We start from the raw sequence: 16,279 nt of genomic DNA on the forward strand, positions 1-16,279 counted from the left end.
CAGATAAAACTGAACCTAGAAAACCGAGAGTTCTACTTCACTGTTCTATCCAGACTGCCATATTCCTAGGTCTACAGGCTACCTCTAAAACTGAACAGAAACCATGCTGCTCACTATTAACGTTTTCTGGTCTGCACAGTTTTTGTACCACTGACTATATAGCAACAAACGTAGTTAAAACAGTAGCACCCCCTACTGTGGGATGTTGGCACTAGAGAGTTGTGCTGCTTTTAAACTGCTACAGCTACAAACTGTCGATATTCTAAGATACCTGCATTTTGATTTCTTCTCTTTTTGCAGCGTGGTGTTCTGACTGCCTTTTTTGGCCAATATTATCCACCCACTCCTCTGCCTGGCTACTTGGCAGAACATTTTTCATGATTGAGTAGATCCTGTGAGTCAGTCATGGGACAAGCTGAGCAGGTGAGTGCTTCCCAAAGGAGAATGTGAAAAGAACAGGCCTGTACCAGGACCTGTAGTAAGGGAAGAGTTTTGATTTGCAGATCCAGGGCCTGATCCTGCCCTGGCATAGATCATTTCTGAAAATGGCCTCTGTGCAGAGGAACCTTTCTGGCTAGCAGAGAGCTGTGGTGAAGGCCCCGCACCAGCCCAACTCCACTTCCAATCCCAATCCCTGATCTGCCTCCTATGCCAGGAACCCCGCGGGAGTGCACGGCGCTATTGATATTCTCTGCCCTCCAGGAACCAGAGGGATCCATGGGAAGCAGAGAATAAGGCAGAGCACTAGGCTAACTTACACCGCAGGGCCTGCCTGCCTCCAGCCTGGGTGGTGAGCACAAAGAGGGTGAATGCCTCAAGCGTAGGAATAGAGTAGCCATCAGTCTCCAGGGTCTCAAGGCTGTGGCAGCACAGCTCTCTTGAATGTGGGGAGTCTGTAGATTTCCAGGTGTAGCCCAGCTTACTCCTTTTTCTGACTGAACATTTCTAGTCTCCTTCATTGCAGTGAGAGCTTTAAAAATAGAACTCCCTAATGTTCAGTTTGTCACACTAGTTTTTCCTACAGTTGGCCTTCTGGTCCCATGAAGCCAATGGCCACAGCTCCTTCAATTCTATGGCAGGCCCCTAAATATTTTGTAGGGGCAATGCTGCCGGGTCTGCCCTGGTGGTGACAGGGCTGTTGTGAGATCCCACTCAGATCTTCTCACTTGGACTCTGATGCTCCTTCTGAGGCCTTGTTGAAGTCACTTAATCTCCTGGTCTTGTTTCCTATCTGTAAAATGGGGCTAATCAACTTATTCTGAGTTTTATCCACAGAACCATCCTTCGTCCTTTAAAACTGAAAGACCTAATAGAGCTACTGGCTCTTGTACTGAAGCTGTTCTTGCAGTGCAAATCAAGGGGAATGGTAATATTTAACCCCTAGAATATTTATACCAAGGAGGAATGTTGTTTTTCCAGGCCATCAAAGGCAGAATTTTGCTGTTGCAGCAGTGTAGTCCCCAAGAAATGTATTGCACAGCACCCCAACTTGCAGCCTGGCGCAACTTCTTTCCCAAGCTAAGCGCAAAGACACTAACCAGCATTTTACTGAAGACAGCCCTGGGGGCTAAATTATGGACCCCTTCCTCACCCCCTGCTCTGTCTACACTACAAAATTATGTTGACCTAACTTGCAGTGGCATACAGCCACCACAGTTGTTAAATTAATTGTGTGCGTGCACACTTGGCTCCTTGTGTCAGCAGTGTGTGCTCTCACCAGGAGCGCGTGTGTCAATTGTATTGGCACTGTGGGATGGCTCCTGGAGGCCAGTAACAGTTGACATAAGCAACACGTGTCTACACTGACCCTGTCTCCACCTAGTTACATTGACTGTGACTCTCTGCCGATCAGGGAGGTGGTGTTACTAAATCGGCACAGAGAGGCGATTAGGTCAACTGGAGCCAAATTTAAGTAAAGACGCTTCCACAGCTAGGTCGACACAAGGCAGCTTATGTCCACCTAACCCTGTAGTGTTGACCAGGCCTCAGTGTCTGTGGTGAGCTTGGAAAAGAAGTGCCAGACTGCATGCTGGGGTGCTTTGTAATGAGCTCCTTTCTGGCTATTACTGCTGCTGCAGTGGAAATTTTTGCCTCTGAGTGCCAGGAAAGATAACACTCCCCCTTGGCATGAATGTGCTGATTAAATGTTACCATTCCCATGGAGCTGTACTACGCTAACAGCTGCTCTACAAAGTGTCTGAAGCAGCTTTCAATAAGTATTCATTAAGAAAAATGTTAATTTTGGCTTTGCATGTCCATGCAAACATGGCAATCATCTGGGAAACTATGGAACTGTAACAGTGGAGAGGTGGTTATTAGTACCCTTAACTACTGGTCAGTGGTGGGACCCACACTTCTAGCTATAACTACTCCCTGCCCCCTTCTCCATTTTGCAAGAGACAAACAAGACCCTGCGCTGGATGGAATTTTCCTAAGCAGTCTATTTCAAATTTTCCCTGAATTTGTGTAACCAAGAGTTCTTCCTTACTTCCCATTTTCAAACCGAATAACATGTGGTATCAGTTGTGAGAAATGTCTTCAATTTTCAGCTATTTTACTCTTGGGGAAAAATCTGGAAAAATAAACACTTTGTACACAGTCAAATTTTTGTGACAGATGTCTGCACCGTAGTTAATACCATGACTGAACAGCATCCATGAGAGAGAGAGCCTCAATCTTTTCAAATCCTATTCAATGTTGAGTGGACAAGTAGAGAGGAGAGGAGCCCTGCCTTGGCAAACCAGTGGGGGCCCAGTTGAGCACCGCTAAAAAGAAACTTTTAACCAAAGCTTTTTGACAAAATGTTGTTGCAAACAGATCTAGCTGATGTAACAAAGTAGCTGGTGAAAGTACTAATGGCAGCCCCAAGTATTCAAAAACCTTGAGTCAGACCTCAAAATCATGATTGGCTTAAATCAAGAGGGTTGTTTTAAAAAAAAAAACCCAACATTCTGCATGTCATCTTTGCCTTGTTTCTTAGCCGTCAGGGTGTACTCCAATCACATGTTCAAAGTTTGTCTCTACAACGATGAGTTATGGCATTTATGGGGGCTATAGTGGGTCACAAATTGTATTTGAGTCAATAAGGTGACACAGTTGCAAAGGAGTCAAATATGCTGGGGTGTTCTCACAAGAGTGTCATCTGTAAGACACAGGAGGTAGTTGTCACGCTTTACTTGGCACAGGTGAGGCCTCAGCTAGAGTACTGTGTCCAATTCTAGGTGCCACACTTTGTCCATAGGAGCAACAAAAATGAAAAAAGGTTTAGGAAAGCTGATCTCTGAGGAAAGGTTAAAAGTATCTGTGCATGCTCAGTCTTTACTAAAGATTGAGGAGGGACCTGATAGCAGTTTTCTCATACGTTAGGTCTGTAGCAAAGAGAGCTGTGATCAGTTGTTCTGTATGTGCCCTGAAGGTAGGACAAGAAACACTGGGCTTAATCTGCAGCAAGGGAGATTTAGGTTAGGTACCAGGAGAAACTTTCTAACTGTAAGGGTAGTTAAGCCGTGAAGTAGGTTTCCAAAGGAGGCAGTAGAATCCCTGTCATTGATAGTCTTTTAGAACAGTTTAAACACCTGTCAGGGATGGTCTTGGTATACTTGGTCCTGCCTGAGCATGGGGGGGGGGGGTGGCTGCTAGATAACCTCTCAAGGTCCCTTCCTGCCCTACATTTCTATGAGGGCTAGAAACTTACCTTCTCTAAATGAAAGCTTAGATTCTCATGGAATCTCTTGACCCCTGGAGCTTAAAGAAAAGCAAACTGTCATGAGACTTGATAAAATCGTGAGTTGGCAATGCTTTGAAACTCAACAGTTATAACTACCTCTTGACATTTTAAACTTAAATATAAAACCAAGTAGCCTGCTATGTTTGAGATGTGTGAAAAAGTTTGGCATTTTTGGGACTTTGGTGGCTTAGCTGGAGGAATTTACAGAAATGTTAGGAAAGAAGGGCCAAACTTCCACAAGGAGTATAGTACTGTTTCCTCTGCAAAAGTTAGTAAATATAATCCTAAAGAGATGCAAATTTCAGCTCTTGTGTGAAGAGAGATTGTGCCAAATATGGAGACTAAACTCAATCCTTTAAGTGTAAAACAGGGATTCCAATTCTTCACTGCAAAATCTCAGTGCAGCCTTACCTCTGAATTTACAACTGCTATTTCCAGAATTCTGCATATTCCTATTAAAGGGAAATCCTGGCTGCTTGGGTTTGATGATTTGTACTTAATCTTCCTTGAAGGTCTGTGAGGAACTGAAGCTTCTGACATCTATTTACAGTGGTATTTTACCATTTGTCATGTTAATGAAAGAGTTAACAAATTACTTGTGGCACTGACCATGAGATCTTTGATCCAGGGGTAATCACATGGTGGCCATTGGAGAATGCAAAGTGCTTTTCAGGGGGTACTTTCATTCAAGTAGAATTTACCCTCACAACACCTATGGGAGAAAAATGACTAGGCCCATTTTACAGCTGTGGAACTGTAACTTGGATTTTAACTTGCCAAAGCCATAGTACAGGAATACAGCTCAGATCTCCTGACTCATTCTGAGTTTTATCCACAGAACCATCCTTTGTCCTTTTTAAAACTGAAAGAAGTTTTCAGCATTTCCACTTTGATGCAAAGGTTGGAAGAATGAAAGTGGGGAAAATTAATTCTGCTGCTTCATTTGTCCTGCCACGCTTGCCCAACTTCATATCGGCCCCATGCATTCTCAAGCCTGCAAGGGTGGAGTCAGAAAGTTCCCCTCTCATTTTTCTTCCCCAAATGAGTGTTGGGTAATGCTGGCAAAATGCAGACAGGGTGATGCAAGTTTCTAAGTTGGTGTGTTAGTGACCAAATCAGCAACCAAATCCCAGCAATCCGCATCCATAATATATCCCCCTGGTAGCTCCAGCTGTAGACTTTACTCCTCACATCCTCTGTGAAAACTGTTGAGCGCTGCTGATGCAGAACTCCTGCCACATTCCACCCCATTGATGTCAGCTTCTCCATGGCTGTGTATGCAAGTCTGGATAGTTACATGGCCGTGGATTTGAATCAGATTTCTCTCAAGGGGAGTAAAAGTCACCATCTGCATAGGTCGGTGAATTCATTAAGGAAGTGTGTCTGTACGGACTTGAAGAATAGAAACTAGGTATTGTACAGAATGGGGCTAGTAGATTGAGGAAAATGCTATTGGTGTGCTAACTTTTAGGCTATGAGGGGACAAATTTTCCTTGGTGTAACTCTGACACCAATCCAGATAAATTTGACCTGATGGCAAATCTCAAAAGATGATGATGTAAGCGCCAAAGCAGCTCACTTACTGTGTGTTCTGTGGCAGCATCGCGAGTGGCTTAACAGTTCAGTTCTCGAATGGCAGTCCTTGTCACAAATAGTGCAGGCATACAGTGCACCACCAGAGGATGAAGCTGGTGCACTACTAGTGCTTAAGTCTTGCTGTGCTTTCCTCTTGCAGCCATGTCTTTTCAGCCTCTGGCTCCCTGGCATAGCGCAGGACTCCCGCATGCTAGCTGCATCTCCCCACTTGTGGGGTTGATGTTGAAAGTTTTCAAATCCTTCTTGCAAACGTCCTTGAACCTGAGCTTTGGTTGGCCCAGTAGCTTTGGCATCGCAAGTTCTCCTCATAGGAGATTCTTTGAAATGCGTCCATAGTCCATCCAATGCAGATGACCAAGCTAAGGGCAACATCTGTGTTTGCATGTAGTGATTAGACTTGGCAATTTTGCTTTCTCAGGTGTCAATCTTTTTTTTTTTTTTTTTTTTTTTCCCCCAATGAGTGGAAGGTGTTTAGCTTTCCTCCATGCCTGCTGCAAGTGGGCCAGGTCTCCCCACCGTACAGCAGCGCATGGCTGGTAGACCTGTATCCTGATGTTCAATGTTAGTTTCCTGTGATTCGACATGTGCTCGGTCAGTTGACCGAATGTGGTAGCTGATTTTCTGATGTGAGAATTAAGTTTGATAACTTATCTCGAGATTACTAATACGGTTGATCCTAGATCGCAGAACCTTTGTGCACAACTTCTAGCATGGTTTCAGCTATTGATATCTCTGGTGCAGCAAACATGTCTTGTGCCATAAACATTGTCTTTAGACGATTAGTCCAGATTCATAACAAGTTATCACAACACTACTGAAAAGTTGTTGAAGCTCCTCTTCACAGGGCTCATCACATACAATGATGTTGGTGACTGACTTTGCCTTTTGCTCTAAAGTGTGCAATGCTGAAGAGTTTTCCATTTGCTCTTGGATGGAGATGTATGACCTTGGGGCTAGATGAGAAGCATGCCAAAGAGGCAGAGAAGAAAAGACCGAAGAATCCCTGTTCGACACCCCTGTGGATTAGATTAATCCCCATCATACTGTACTGTAGCCTTCATGCCATCATAGAAGGATTGAATCACAGTGAGGATTGGGGTGGGGTGGGGAGCCAATTCTTTCTAGCAAGTGAAAAAGACCTTTCTTCTGCCCAGGTCAAAAGCTGTTGTAAGATCTATGAAGGCCACACAGAAAGGTTTTTCCTTGTTCTTGACACTTTTCTTGCAGTTGCCTCAATGCAAAGACCATGTCGATAATAGATCTACTGGCATGGACGCTGCACGGACTCTCTGCATAAACATGTTCAGCAAGAACTTGCAGTCTTTTGAGAAGGCCCTGTGCGAACGCCTCACCAGCAGCACTAAAAAGAGAACTTATTCTGCAGTTGTTCCAATCACTTCAATCTCCTTTTGTTTTAATACGTTTTGATGTTCATATCCTTTATGGCTTGTGGTACCCTGTCTTCCCCCTACAAGACATTGTGCTGATGTTTAAGTACAACCAGTCCTCATTTGGCCTAAGGTGTCTAATACCTTAGGGACCAGCCATATTCCAAGATTTTCTGCCAGGCTGCTGGGAGATGAGGGAAAGAGGCATTTTCTAACCTTTGGGGAACATGATGGGACTCCTGAAAACTCCATACTCTCTGCCCCCTCCCTCCATCTATGTTCCTTAAGATGCCTAATCTCCCCAATAGCCGTAATCACTCTCATTAGGAACTCACATGATAGTGTGGCTGATGTGATTAGGCCCTATGATGGTGTCCCCTGAATAGACATATCACCTGTACATCTACCAATGTGATATATGCCATCATGTGCCAGCATGCCGCTCTGCCATGTACATTGGCCAGACCGGACAGTCTCTGTGTAAAAGAATAAATGGACACAAATCAGACATCAAAAATTATAACATTCAAAAACCAGTTGGAGAACATTTCAATCTCTCTGGTCACTCAATTACAGACCTAAAAGTCCCAATTCTTCAACAAAAAAACTTCAAAAACAGACTCCAGCGAGAGACTGCTGAATTGGAATTAATTTGCAAACTGGACACCATTAAAATTAGGCTTGAATAAAGACTGGGAGTGGATGTGTCATTACACAAAGTAAAACTATTTCCCCATGTTTATTCTTCCCCCCTACTGTTCCTCACACGTTCTTTTCAACTGCTGGAAATGGCCCATCTTGATTATCACTACAAAAAGTTTTTTTTCTCTCCTGCTGGTAATAGCTCACCTTACCTGATCGCTCTCATTATAGTGTGTATGGTAACACCCGTTGTTTCATGTTCTCTGTATGTATAAATAGCTTCTTACTGTATGTTCCATTCTATGCATCCGATGAAGTGGGCTGTAGCCCATGAAAGCTTATGCTCAAATAAATTTGTTAGTCTCTAAGGTGCCACAAGTACCCCTGTTCTTTTTGCGGATACAGACTAACATGGCTGCTACTCTGAAACCTCTCTTAATGCTGTTTTGAAGATTTTCCAAAGTGACACTCAAATAGGCCAGTGCAGCTCCTTTTAAGAACAGACTATTCTACGTGCTGATTTGTACTCTGAAGAGACACAGACAAGCAGTGAATGTTTAACTACATAAATGACTTCCACAGATGGAGCATGCAAGTAAGAAGATATGTGATTAACACTGCTTGCCAGGAATTTTGGAGAACCGAAGAGCTAGAGCCTTAGGCCATGCCCCATTGTTAGCGGAATTAGTTTCAGACATTTCTGTGGGTAGACAGCTGGATTTTCATGGATGAAATTAGAAGGAAAAGTTAGACTAAATCAGAAACAATTCTCAGACTAGCCCATTAGGGAGTGGTCTGGAATAGCCCAAGGGAAAGGGTGGGACCCTTTCCTTGCTCACTAAAGACACTAAAAACTAGACTGGAAAAGAGCGTGAGAAGAGCTACCCATGGGGAACAAACCTGCTGTGACAGGAACATAGACTAGATGACCTAAGAGTTTGTGTCAAACTTGGACTTCTACAACTCTGAGAACCACTGATCATTTCATGCTGGTTGCATCCTTTGTTTTATGTGAGCGCGCACATGAAGTAGGCATCCCAGTTCATAGCCAAGCGTTTGAAAATTGCTCAGCCTGCTGCCTCATGGAGTTTAATTTAAAAAGACAGTAACGCCCCTGTCTATTTTAATCATCTTTTTATTTTCATATTTACATGAAGTCTGACAGTTATATCAACCACAACAAGCTGCAGTGTGCACTCTTGCCCCCACCCCCTCAAAAAATCATATAAGGATTTAAAGTATTGCTTTACTGTTTGAAATAGCGACATCAGTTTGCTTTCTGTGTTAAATATCTCCACCTCCAAGCTGCTGAGCTTGAAATTCCTGAAAGTCCTCGGGGATGGTGTCTGAAAACAAGAAAATATGCAAAGGGGTTAGTCTTGTTCCTGGGTAGCTGATGAGTGTTTAGAACTAGAGCAGTGTGGATAACTGGGAACGAATAACTTATTGGCTAAATAATGTTGCCTTTTCTAATCCGAATTGCCTCTCAGCAGAATGTGGAAGTCCCGAGCTGAATTTTTAATATGCTGAATCATTTCTATGAATAACTTTTGAGGTGCAGACCATTCAAGAATTGGGCACATTATCCCTTTGCACTGTGTGGAATGCACAAGAGTGATTGGTTGCGTAACAAACCACAGCAGGGAAAATAGCAAATTTTATAACTGAACAAGCAACTCCCAATTTCCTGCCTGTGATGATTCAAGCTGAAGGTATTTGTGGGCTAATAAAGGCTGAGCAGCCAAATGAGCTGGTTGTGGCAATGGAGTGGAACCAAAATACACTCTCTCCAAGTCAGCTGAACATTCACGAGCAGTTTTTTTTTTTTTCTACTGTTTGCCCCAAGTCATGAAGAATATGTCTCTCTCCTGGTTTTAAATACCATGCCAGATTTATCAGTCTGTGGCCACTGAGAGCGAGGGAGGGAGTGGGTTAAAAGTCCTTGAAGTTGACAGTGTCAATTTCTAAATCACATTCGTCTGAAAATGTCCTATTACAAACTGCACCTGAATGACTGAACAGGAAAAGACAAGAAGGCAACAATTTCTTTGTTTTTGTTTACTCTGTGCCTTTGTCAGAACTTCGCCGGTTCAGCTGCACGGCTTCCTGCAGCCAGCCAGCCAGCCAGCCAGCCAGCCAGCCAGCCAGCGTCCCCTGTTTGGGTGGGCTTTTCACACAGCTGCAGGCACAGGACCCATTAAAACAATATAAAATCTTTAAAACCTGGCACGTCAATGGTGCCAAAATCACTGTAGTTCGTTCGGTTGGAAATTGACTCGTTTTCAAGTGAACAGTGTCCCCTTAAACCCTTGTGCCAAATCCCCTGGCTTCTCACTTGAAGCTCCTGGGAGCTGGTGCAAAAGCCTCCGAGGCACGTAGCTGAACGAGCAGCCAGAGGCACTCGGCTGTACAGGGCTTCAGACCCATGCCTTGACCTAAGCCAGACACATGTTCCCCTCTGACCCAGTAACGCCAGCCTTAAGCCTTCAAAAATCATGAGTCAACCACAAATTTGGCTTAAGAATTGGGGGGAAGGGGGGCTTTTGATTTGCCATCTGTATTTTTTTAAGTGTTTAGGATTTACTTGGACAACGGATTCAAGTTTTGATATGAAACTGTGAGGGCTAGACCGAAACTCTTTTTTTTTAAAATTTTTAAATGAAAGCTGAGTTCATTTGATTCCAGCAACTGGGGCATGAAGAAAGTATTGTGAGAAGAGTGTTACAATTGTGAGAGTTGGCAATGCTGCTATTTCCATAAGGGAAAGTCCTGCTGAATATGTGGAAATAGTGCTTTTGCTATGGAAGAGTCAGTGATGTAGCTTGGGAAGCAGGCCTGTTGCCAAGCAGAGCCAGTCGGTTTTGAACCATTTTTCTAAAAGTGCTAAAGCTGGGGGGTGGGGGGGGAATGCTTTCTGGGAAAAATCACACTTCTAATCTTAACAACTCTCACTTCATGAAGGGGCCAATTACACTTGCCATCCTGGGTCTTTCGCTTGAATCACATTTCTGAGCACAGCAATTTGCTTTGTCATTGAAACTAGAGGCAGAGCAGTTGCAGAAAGGCCATCCGATGAAGTGAGCTGTAGCTCACGAAAGCTTATGCTCAGATAAATTGGTTAGTCTCTAAGGTGCCACAAGTACTCCTTTTCTTTTTGTGAATACAGACTAACACGGCTGTTACTCTGAGAGAAGTGATTGTGTTCCACTGAGTTGATATGACAGAAATAGCCTCATGTGAACAATTCCTCCAGAAGAATTTCATGCAATAAGGAAAGGGTGTACTCATTATCTAACGGGGAAGTACAGCTGTGTGCACAAAGTACATGGGAGCACCAGGGCAGCGTGGTGGTTTAGGCGAGGTTGGGGGGACGCAGCCCAGGATTGTGTTTTTTGTAAAGTGTGCCCAAGTTTTATGATGTATTGTGTTACTGTTTTAAAATTAATTCAGAGATTTTCATGCCGACTCACTACGTTGGAGATCTGAGTTCAGCTAGAAGGAGCCCTGGCCAAAACTGAAGAGGTGTAAAATGTCTAAATTCTGTCTGCAGATGAGCGTGCCTTCTCAGCTGTGGTGCCAGGCATCATGCGGAGGAAGCTCATAGCTATAACTGTGAAGACCGGTACAAGAAACTGCCTTCCACTAACTGATTTGAGCAGCAGCAGTTTGGCTGGAGTGTGGGTTGGCTAACATCCCGTACAATGGATGTATGAGTGAATGCAATGTGTACTGGGGGACATAATATTTAATTGACCGAGGACAATGCCTCATTTGCTGTATGGTTAGCTCTGAGGTGGTGGTCATTTGGTCTTTTAGTAACATTTCTAATTGCATCTACTTGGTGTCGTTAGCATGCTCCATATAAGGGCAGGACTATGCTGGCAGATTACATGTATATTGCAGATCAGGAGCAACAGAGCAGCTGAGCTGCTTATTCTACCTCTGGCAAGACGCGATCCATACTAAGGCCGGCGTCAGGCACAATGTTTCACAGATTCATTTGCTGGTGAAAGGGAAGGCTGCAAGTTGTTTGTTTTTTTGTTTGTTTTTTTAAAAAAGAGCCCAAACTACTTCTCCTCTAATACAGTAAGTCATTTGATAATCATGAGCTGAGTCGCTCTAAGAGAAATGTTACCATTGCAGCGATATTTCAGGTTGGACCAAATAATGTTTTCCTGAGAGAAGCAGAAAACACCAAGTCTTCCTCCACGCATGGTAGTGTCTACAGTTACTCCAGAATCTGCCACCAGTTGAGAACCTTCATAAAATCTTGCCCTTCAGAATAAAACAAATGCAACCCCTGTCAGCGCTCAGATAGCCACTGTTGCTTTGCAAAAGTGTTTTTAATATCTATCTTTCTTCTACCTTGTGACAAGCTCCTTAGACTGGTCTCAGGACCATACCACCATCAACTTGAAGAGAAACCAGAGTTATAACTCTCAGGTGTGATAGGGCTGTGCCCGTGGGGAAGAGAAGGGGCAGAGTTGCTCCAAATTAGGCTAGCTTCTAACAGCCCCGTAGGAGGCCTTACGCTAGCTGGGGATCACTGGGGATCATTGTACGTTCTGACCACAGCGGGGCAAGGTGTTCGGTTTTGTGCAATTAGAAAGTTGGCAACCCTACATGCCCACTCTCATCCCAGGATGCTCCCCACACTGGGGGAGTCAGTTGGCTATGCTAGCTCCATACCAGCTGCACCAAACATTCAGCTGTGTACTTATCTGTAAATATCAGTATTTATTATTGAAATGATGGTGGTGCCCACTGAGACCCAATCAGGATCAGGGCTCCATGGTGCTAAGAGCTGTACAAACACATATGGAAATACAGATACCTTCCCCAAGAGTTTCCTTGTTATAAAACCATTATAAAAAGGAATGATTTACCATCCTTGATTTTTGTTTATTTGGGTGTTTTCAAAAATAGCACAGCTGGTGAATTTAGTTTATCAATTCTCCTCGGCTATTTTGGCTTTTGTGCCTATTCCTAGGCCTTGCTGAAGTCTCCGAGAAATGCGCGATGCTACATAGTCCACAGGGCTGCTATACTTAGTCAAAACATACTGTAGTGAGTTATGGTCCAAGCGTTGGCTCAGACTTTCACTTTTGGTTCTGAAGGCCCTTGTTCTCGAAGGATTAAATAAGACTCGCTTTATCCGCTCCTTTGGTGTCTGAGGCTTTTTAACTGGAGTTACTAAAAAGAGAGTGCGTGGCTGTATACTCTGCATGCTCTGAAAGGCAGGGAGCTGCAAAAACTGTGATGAATCTTGAAGTTTATTAAATCCTTTGCCCGATTCAGCTTACTTGAAAACAGCGCAACTATGCAATTGGTCTGATGGGGCCAAGGAGTAGGGCCGTGTGCACTTGGGTTTGTTTTTTTTTAATATAATACTTTTAGATCCTACTTCTATTGATTTGAATGTTCCAAGATCAAACCCCTGATCCTGAATGATGATTTCTTGTTAAAATGCTTTCTCATTTTTGTCTTTTTGCCCTTCTTAGATATTAACAAAATAGAATGCCCTGTTTCTTTAGGAGACCTACACCTCTCCGTGGATGTCAGCCAAAGCCAACATTGCTCATATTACATTTGTAAATCCCAATCTATTGAAAAACAGATTAAAAATCAAGAGCAATTTGTAAAGGCTTCTCGCTGACTGAATCATAGTCTTAGAACTGGCTCAACATCTCTTTTGCCTTTTAATATTTAAAAAGGTGACTGCAGTAATGGCCTCGCTACTTCCAGACTTTGTTCAAAGAGTGTGAATTCCACCATCACGACTACTTGTCTTGCCCCTGGCAATTTGTAAACATCATAGGGACAAGAAGAACTTCCATGCTAACATACACTCAGAGAACATATTGAGGTCATATCTCATATAGACAAGGTTACTTGAAGAAGAGTTCTGTATGTAAGCTCGAAAGCTTGTCTCTCTCAGCAGCAGAAGTTGGTCAAATAAAAGATATTACCTAACCCATCTTGTCTCTCTAATGTCCTGAGACCAACACAGCTACGCGAACACTGCTTATAGCGTGTGTGTGTGTGTGTGTGTGTGTGTGTGTGTACATATATAATCATGCTGTGCTAATTACTGATACTGTTCTGTTTTACATCTTTACGCTTTCTGTGGGGCCAGCTTTGGTTGATTAGTTCTGTTACTTGTTACACAGGGTGTTGTGGATAAATTATCACAGTTTATATGTACATATTCCACGGGATAAACATTAAGGAATATTCATACAGAAGTCAAATAACTGTGAAATGTTAAGACTTGAATGTGTTTCTAGAAGTGGTGTCACTGGTATTTTCAAAAACTTTTAAAGCAAAACCAGGCACAATAGCAATGTCTGTCTTTAGCAGCTACAAAGCCCAGAGACATTTGACAATACTTGTAATTATATGGGGTTTGGTTTTTCTAAAAAACAAAAACACCCCCCCAACTAGAATTTCACAAGTATAAAAAATATAATAACTGCTGTTTAGCTCTACAAAGGTTTAAACAAGCCAGTCCCTACCTGATGTATCCAACCTGGGGTCTGTGCTGCAAGAACCATCGATAAGAGACTTTATCTTTCCAACCTACATTTCTTGGGTCTTTCCAAAGCAGTCTGACTTGGTCATTGGTGTCCCCAGTATGCCAGAGTGAATTCCTGAGGTGTTCACCAGGGCCAGTCTTAGATTTAACAGCCTAGACAAATATGGCATTGTTTAGAAAGTGAACAAAGAAAATTTTCCCTTTAAGCATTAGACCAGGAGCTCTCACTTTTCATAGTGTGGATCACATCTTACTAGAAGACTTGCCTTCTGCACACCTCCCCTCCCATCCATGAGCTCATGACATCCCTGTGCCAATTGTAGACACTGCTTACAAGGAGAAATGAAAGTATTTAATATTTGCTGTCTTTTCATTAAGCAGCTAGGAACAAGGAGGAGCCAGCAGCATGTGACCAGAAGGTCTCAATGGGCAACTAGTCAGTGTGCCATGGACCACATTTGGGGAAGTTCTGCTTTAGACAAACACACAGCCTCTTTAAAAATGGTCACTTTAGGCCATCACCAGTGAATTGAATGAGATCTGTGTCCAGGTTTGACTTTATGTATTTATTCTAATTAAAAGGGCCCATTTCAACTCTAGGGCAACCGATGAAAGCTGCCTCATAAATTTTTAATGAGCATTGATTGGCACACACATTTTGGTAGATTCAAATTATCCTCTGCATTTCCATACACTTATTAGAGTACTCGTAGCATCTTAGAGACTAACACATTTATTTGAGCATAAGCTTTCGTGAGCTATAGCTCACTTCATCAGATGCATCCGATGAAGTGAGGTGTAGCTAACGAAAGCTTATGCTCAAATAAATCTGTTAGTCTTTAAGGTGCCACAAGTACTCCTGTTCTTTTTGTCAATACAGACTAACATGTCTGCTACTCTGAAAGTTATTAGAGTGATGCACGTACGCAAGGTACCACTCTGATATTAAATTTACCTTTCCTTTAGGAAAGAGCTGGTGGTCCCCAGCAATGGTGGGAGAATAGCATAGGCATTATATGGCCAACTCCTTGTATGCTTGGATAGCCGTTGCACAGAGAACACTGAGCCACCAAATTTGATGATGTTACTTAGCCCAGTACCTTAAGCTGAATGCCAGGCTCTGCAACAGCTCTGAATGGAGTTGCTTGCCAGTAAGTCTGTTCTGTCTGCTTCCACATTACCACATAAAAACTGGAACTGTCTTGGTAACCAAAAATAAAGCCAGCATAGTCATCATCCGTCACCGTGTTCACATGAAAGGTGCCTTCAAAGTCAACCCCATTGAAAGCTGTGTAGCCTAGGAGCAATGGATAGACACTGTGTGAAGACCAATCGTTGGCAGAAAACTTGACCACATGCCAAAAGCTTTTCTATTGCAAAACATGAGTACAAAAATGGTCTCCATACCAACTGCGAGGCCAGGATCACTGTTCATGGTCTGTACAATTTCCATACCCTGAGAGGGGAAATTTAATTATGTTATTGAGGCGTAATAAACAATAGGGTGATACTGCAATTGCTACAATGAGACGTTCCACAGCTCTACATCGGCCTCATGCTGGCCCTCTGTGCAGCAGTGAAGTTCTTCCGGAATAAGCTTTCTGTGTCTGTAATTATTTTAGCCCAAGTGTTGTGTGTAACTTCAAACTTAGTTGCACACTTTTTCAAAAATATCCTTTCCTTTTGGCTTTTAGCAAGCATCAGTTGATTGTAATGCTTTAGCAAAGAAATTACAGATTCTGATAAGCTCAGCACAGGTTGGGTTGGTTTTTTTTTTAATTTTGTTTTGTAATTATTTGTTTCTGACAGCTAAAAGGTGTTGAATGTATTTTTACCTGGTTCAGAACCATCCAGTTAGGATCAATCTGAGCATCACCTTCGGGATCCAGGACCACAGTTTGATAAGCCCTGAAATCTGTGAGGGTGATCTCAGCATTTTCAGGGCAAATATCAATTCGATCAATTACTGTGTCCTGGTCAAAATCCGATTCACATATATCACCAACTCCATCACCTGAATGCATCAATGAAACAAAAGGGGAATTATTTACAATGCAGCTACAACCACCTTAGTCTTAACCATTGGAACAAACTACCAAAGGAAGTAGTTGATTCTCCATCTCTTGATGTCTTACAATCAAGACTGGTTGCCTTTCTGGAAGATATACTTTAGCCATACACAAGTTATTGATCTAAGAGTCCCTTCTCACCTTAAAATTTATGGCGGCAAAGGAACCTACAGAAAGTGCTTGAAATTTACAGCAAATTTGACAGGTGCAATAGGTGTTTTTTTAAGGTTTAACAAACACACCATTCGCTGTACTCAGAACTGACATGGCTAACAGATCAAGCAAAATTCAGAATACAAGTGTATAGCACTTTTGTTGGACT

The 16,279-nt window shown here is 42.9% G+C and overlaps 1 protein-coding gene across 3 annotated transcripts in view; it reads right to left on the reverse strand.

The window, feature by feature from the left end:
- Positions 1-8,596: 8,596 nt before the first annotated feature.
- Positions 8,597-16,279, reverse strand: part of THBS4 (thrombospondin 4) — a 56,452-nt gene continuing 48,769 nt past the window's right edge. For all 3 annotated transcript variants that reach the window (XM_077816304.1, XM_077816302.1, XM_077816303.1), the window contains 6 exons: positions 15,724-15,902; positions 15,296-15,344; positions 14,989-15,185; positions 13,869-14,041; positions 11,489-11,628; positions 8,597-8,699 (listed from right to left, as the gene is read on the reverse strand). In XM_077816304.1, coding sequence (XP_077672430.1) covers positions 8,638-8,699; positions 11,489-11,628; positions 13,869-14,041; positions 14,989-15,185; positions 15,296-15,344; positions 15,724-15,902 — 800 coding nt within the window. In that variant the 3' untranslated portion in view covers positions 8,597-8,637. The remainder of the gene's footprint in view (positions 8,700-11,488; positions 11,629-13,868; positions 14,042-14,988; positions 15,186-15,295; positions 15,345-15,723; positions 15,903-16,279) is intronic.

This window comes from Eretmochelys imbricata, chromosome 5 (assembly GCF_965152235.1).
Source record: "Eretmochelys imbricata isolate rEreImb1 chromosome 5, rEreImb1.hap1, whole genome shotgun sequence".
NCBI lineage: Eukaryota > Metazoa > Chordata > Testudines > Cheloniidae > Eretmochelys > Eretmochelys imbricata.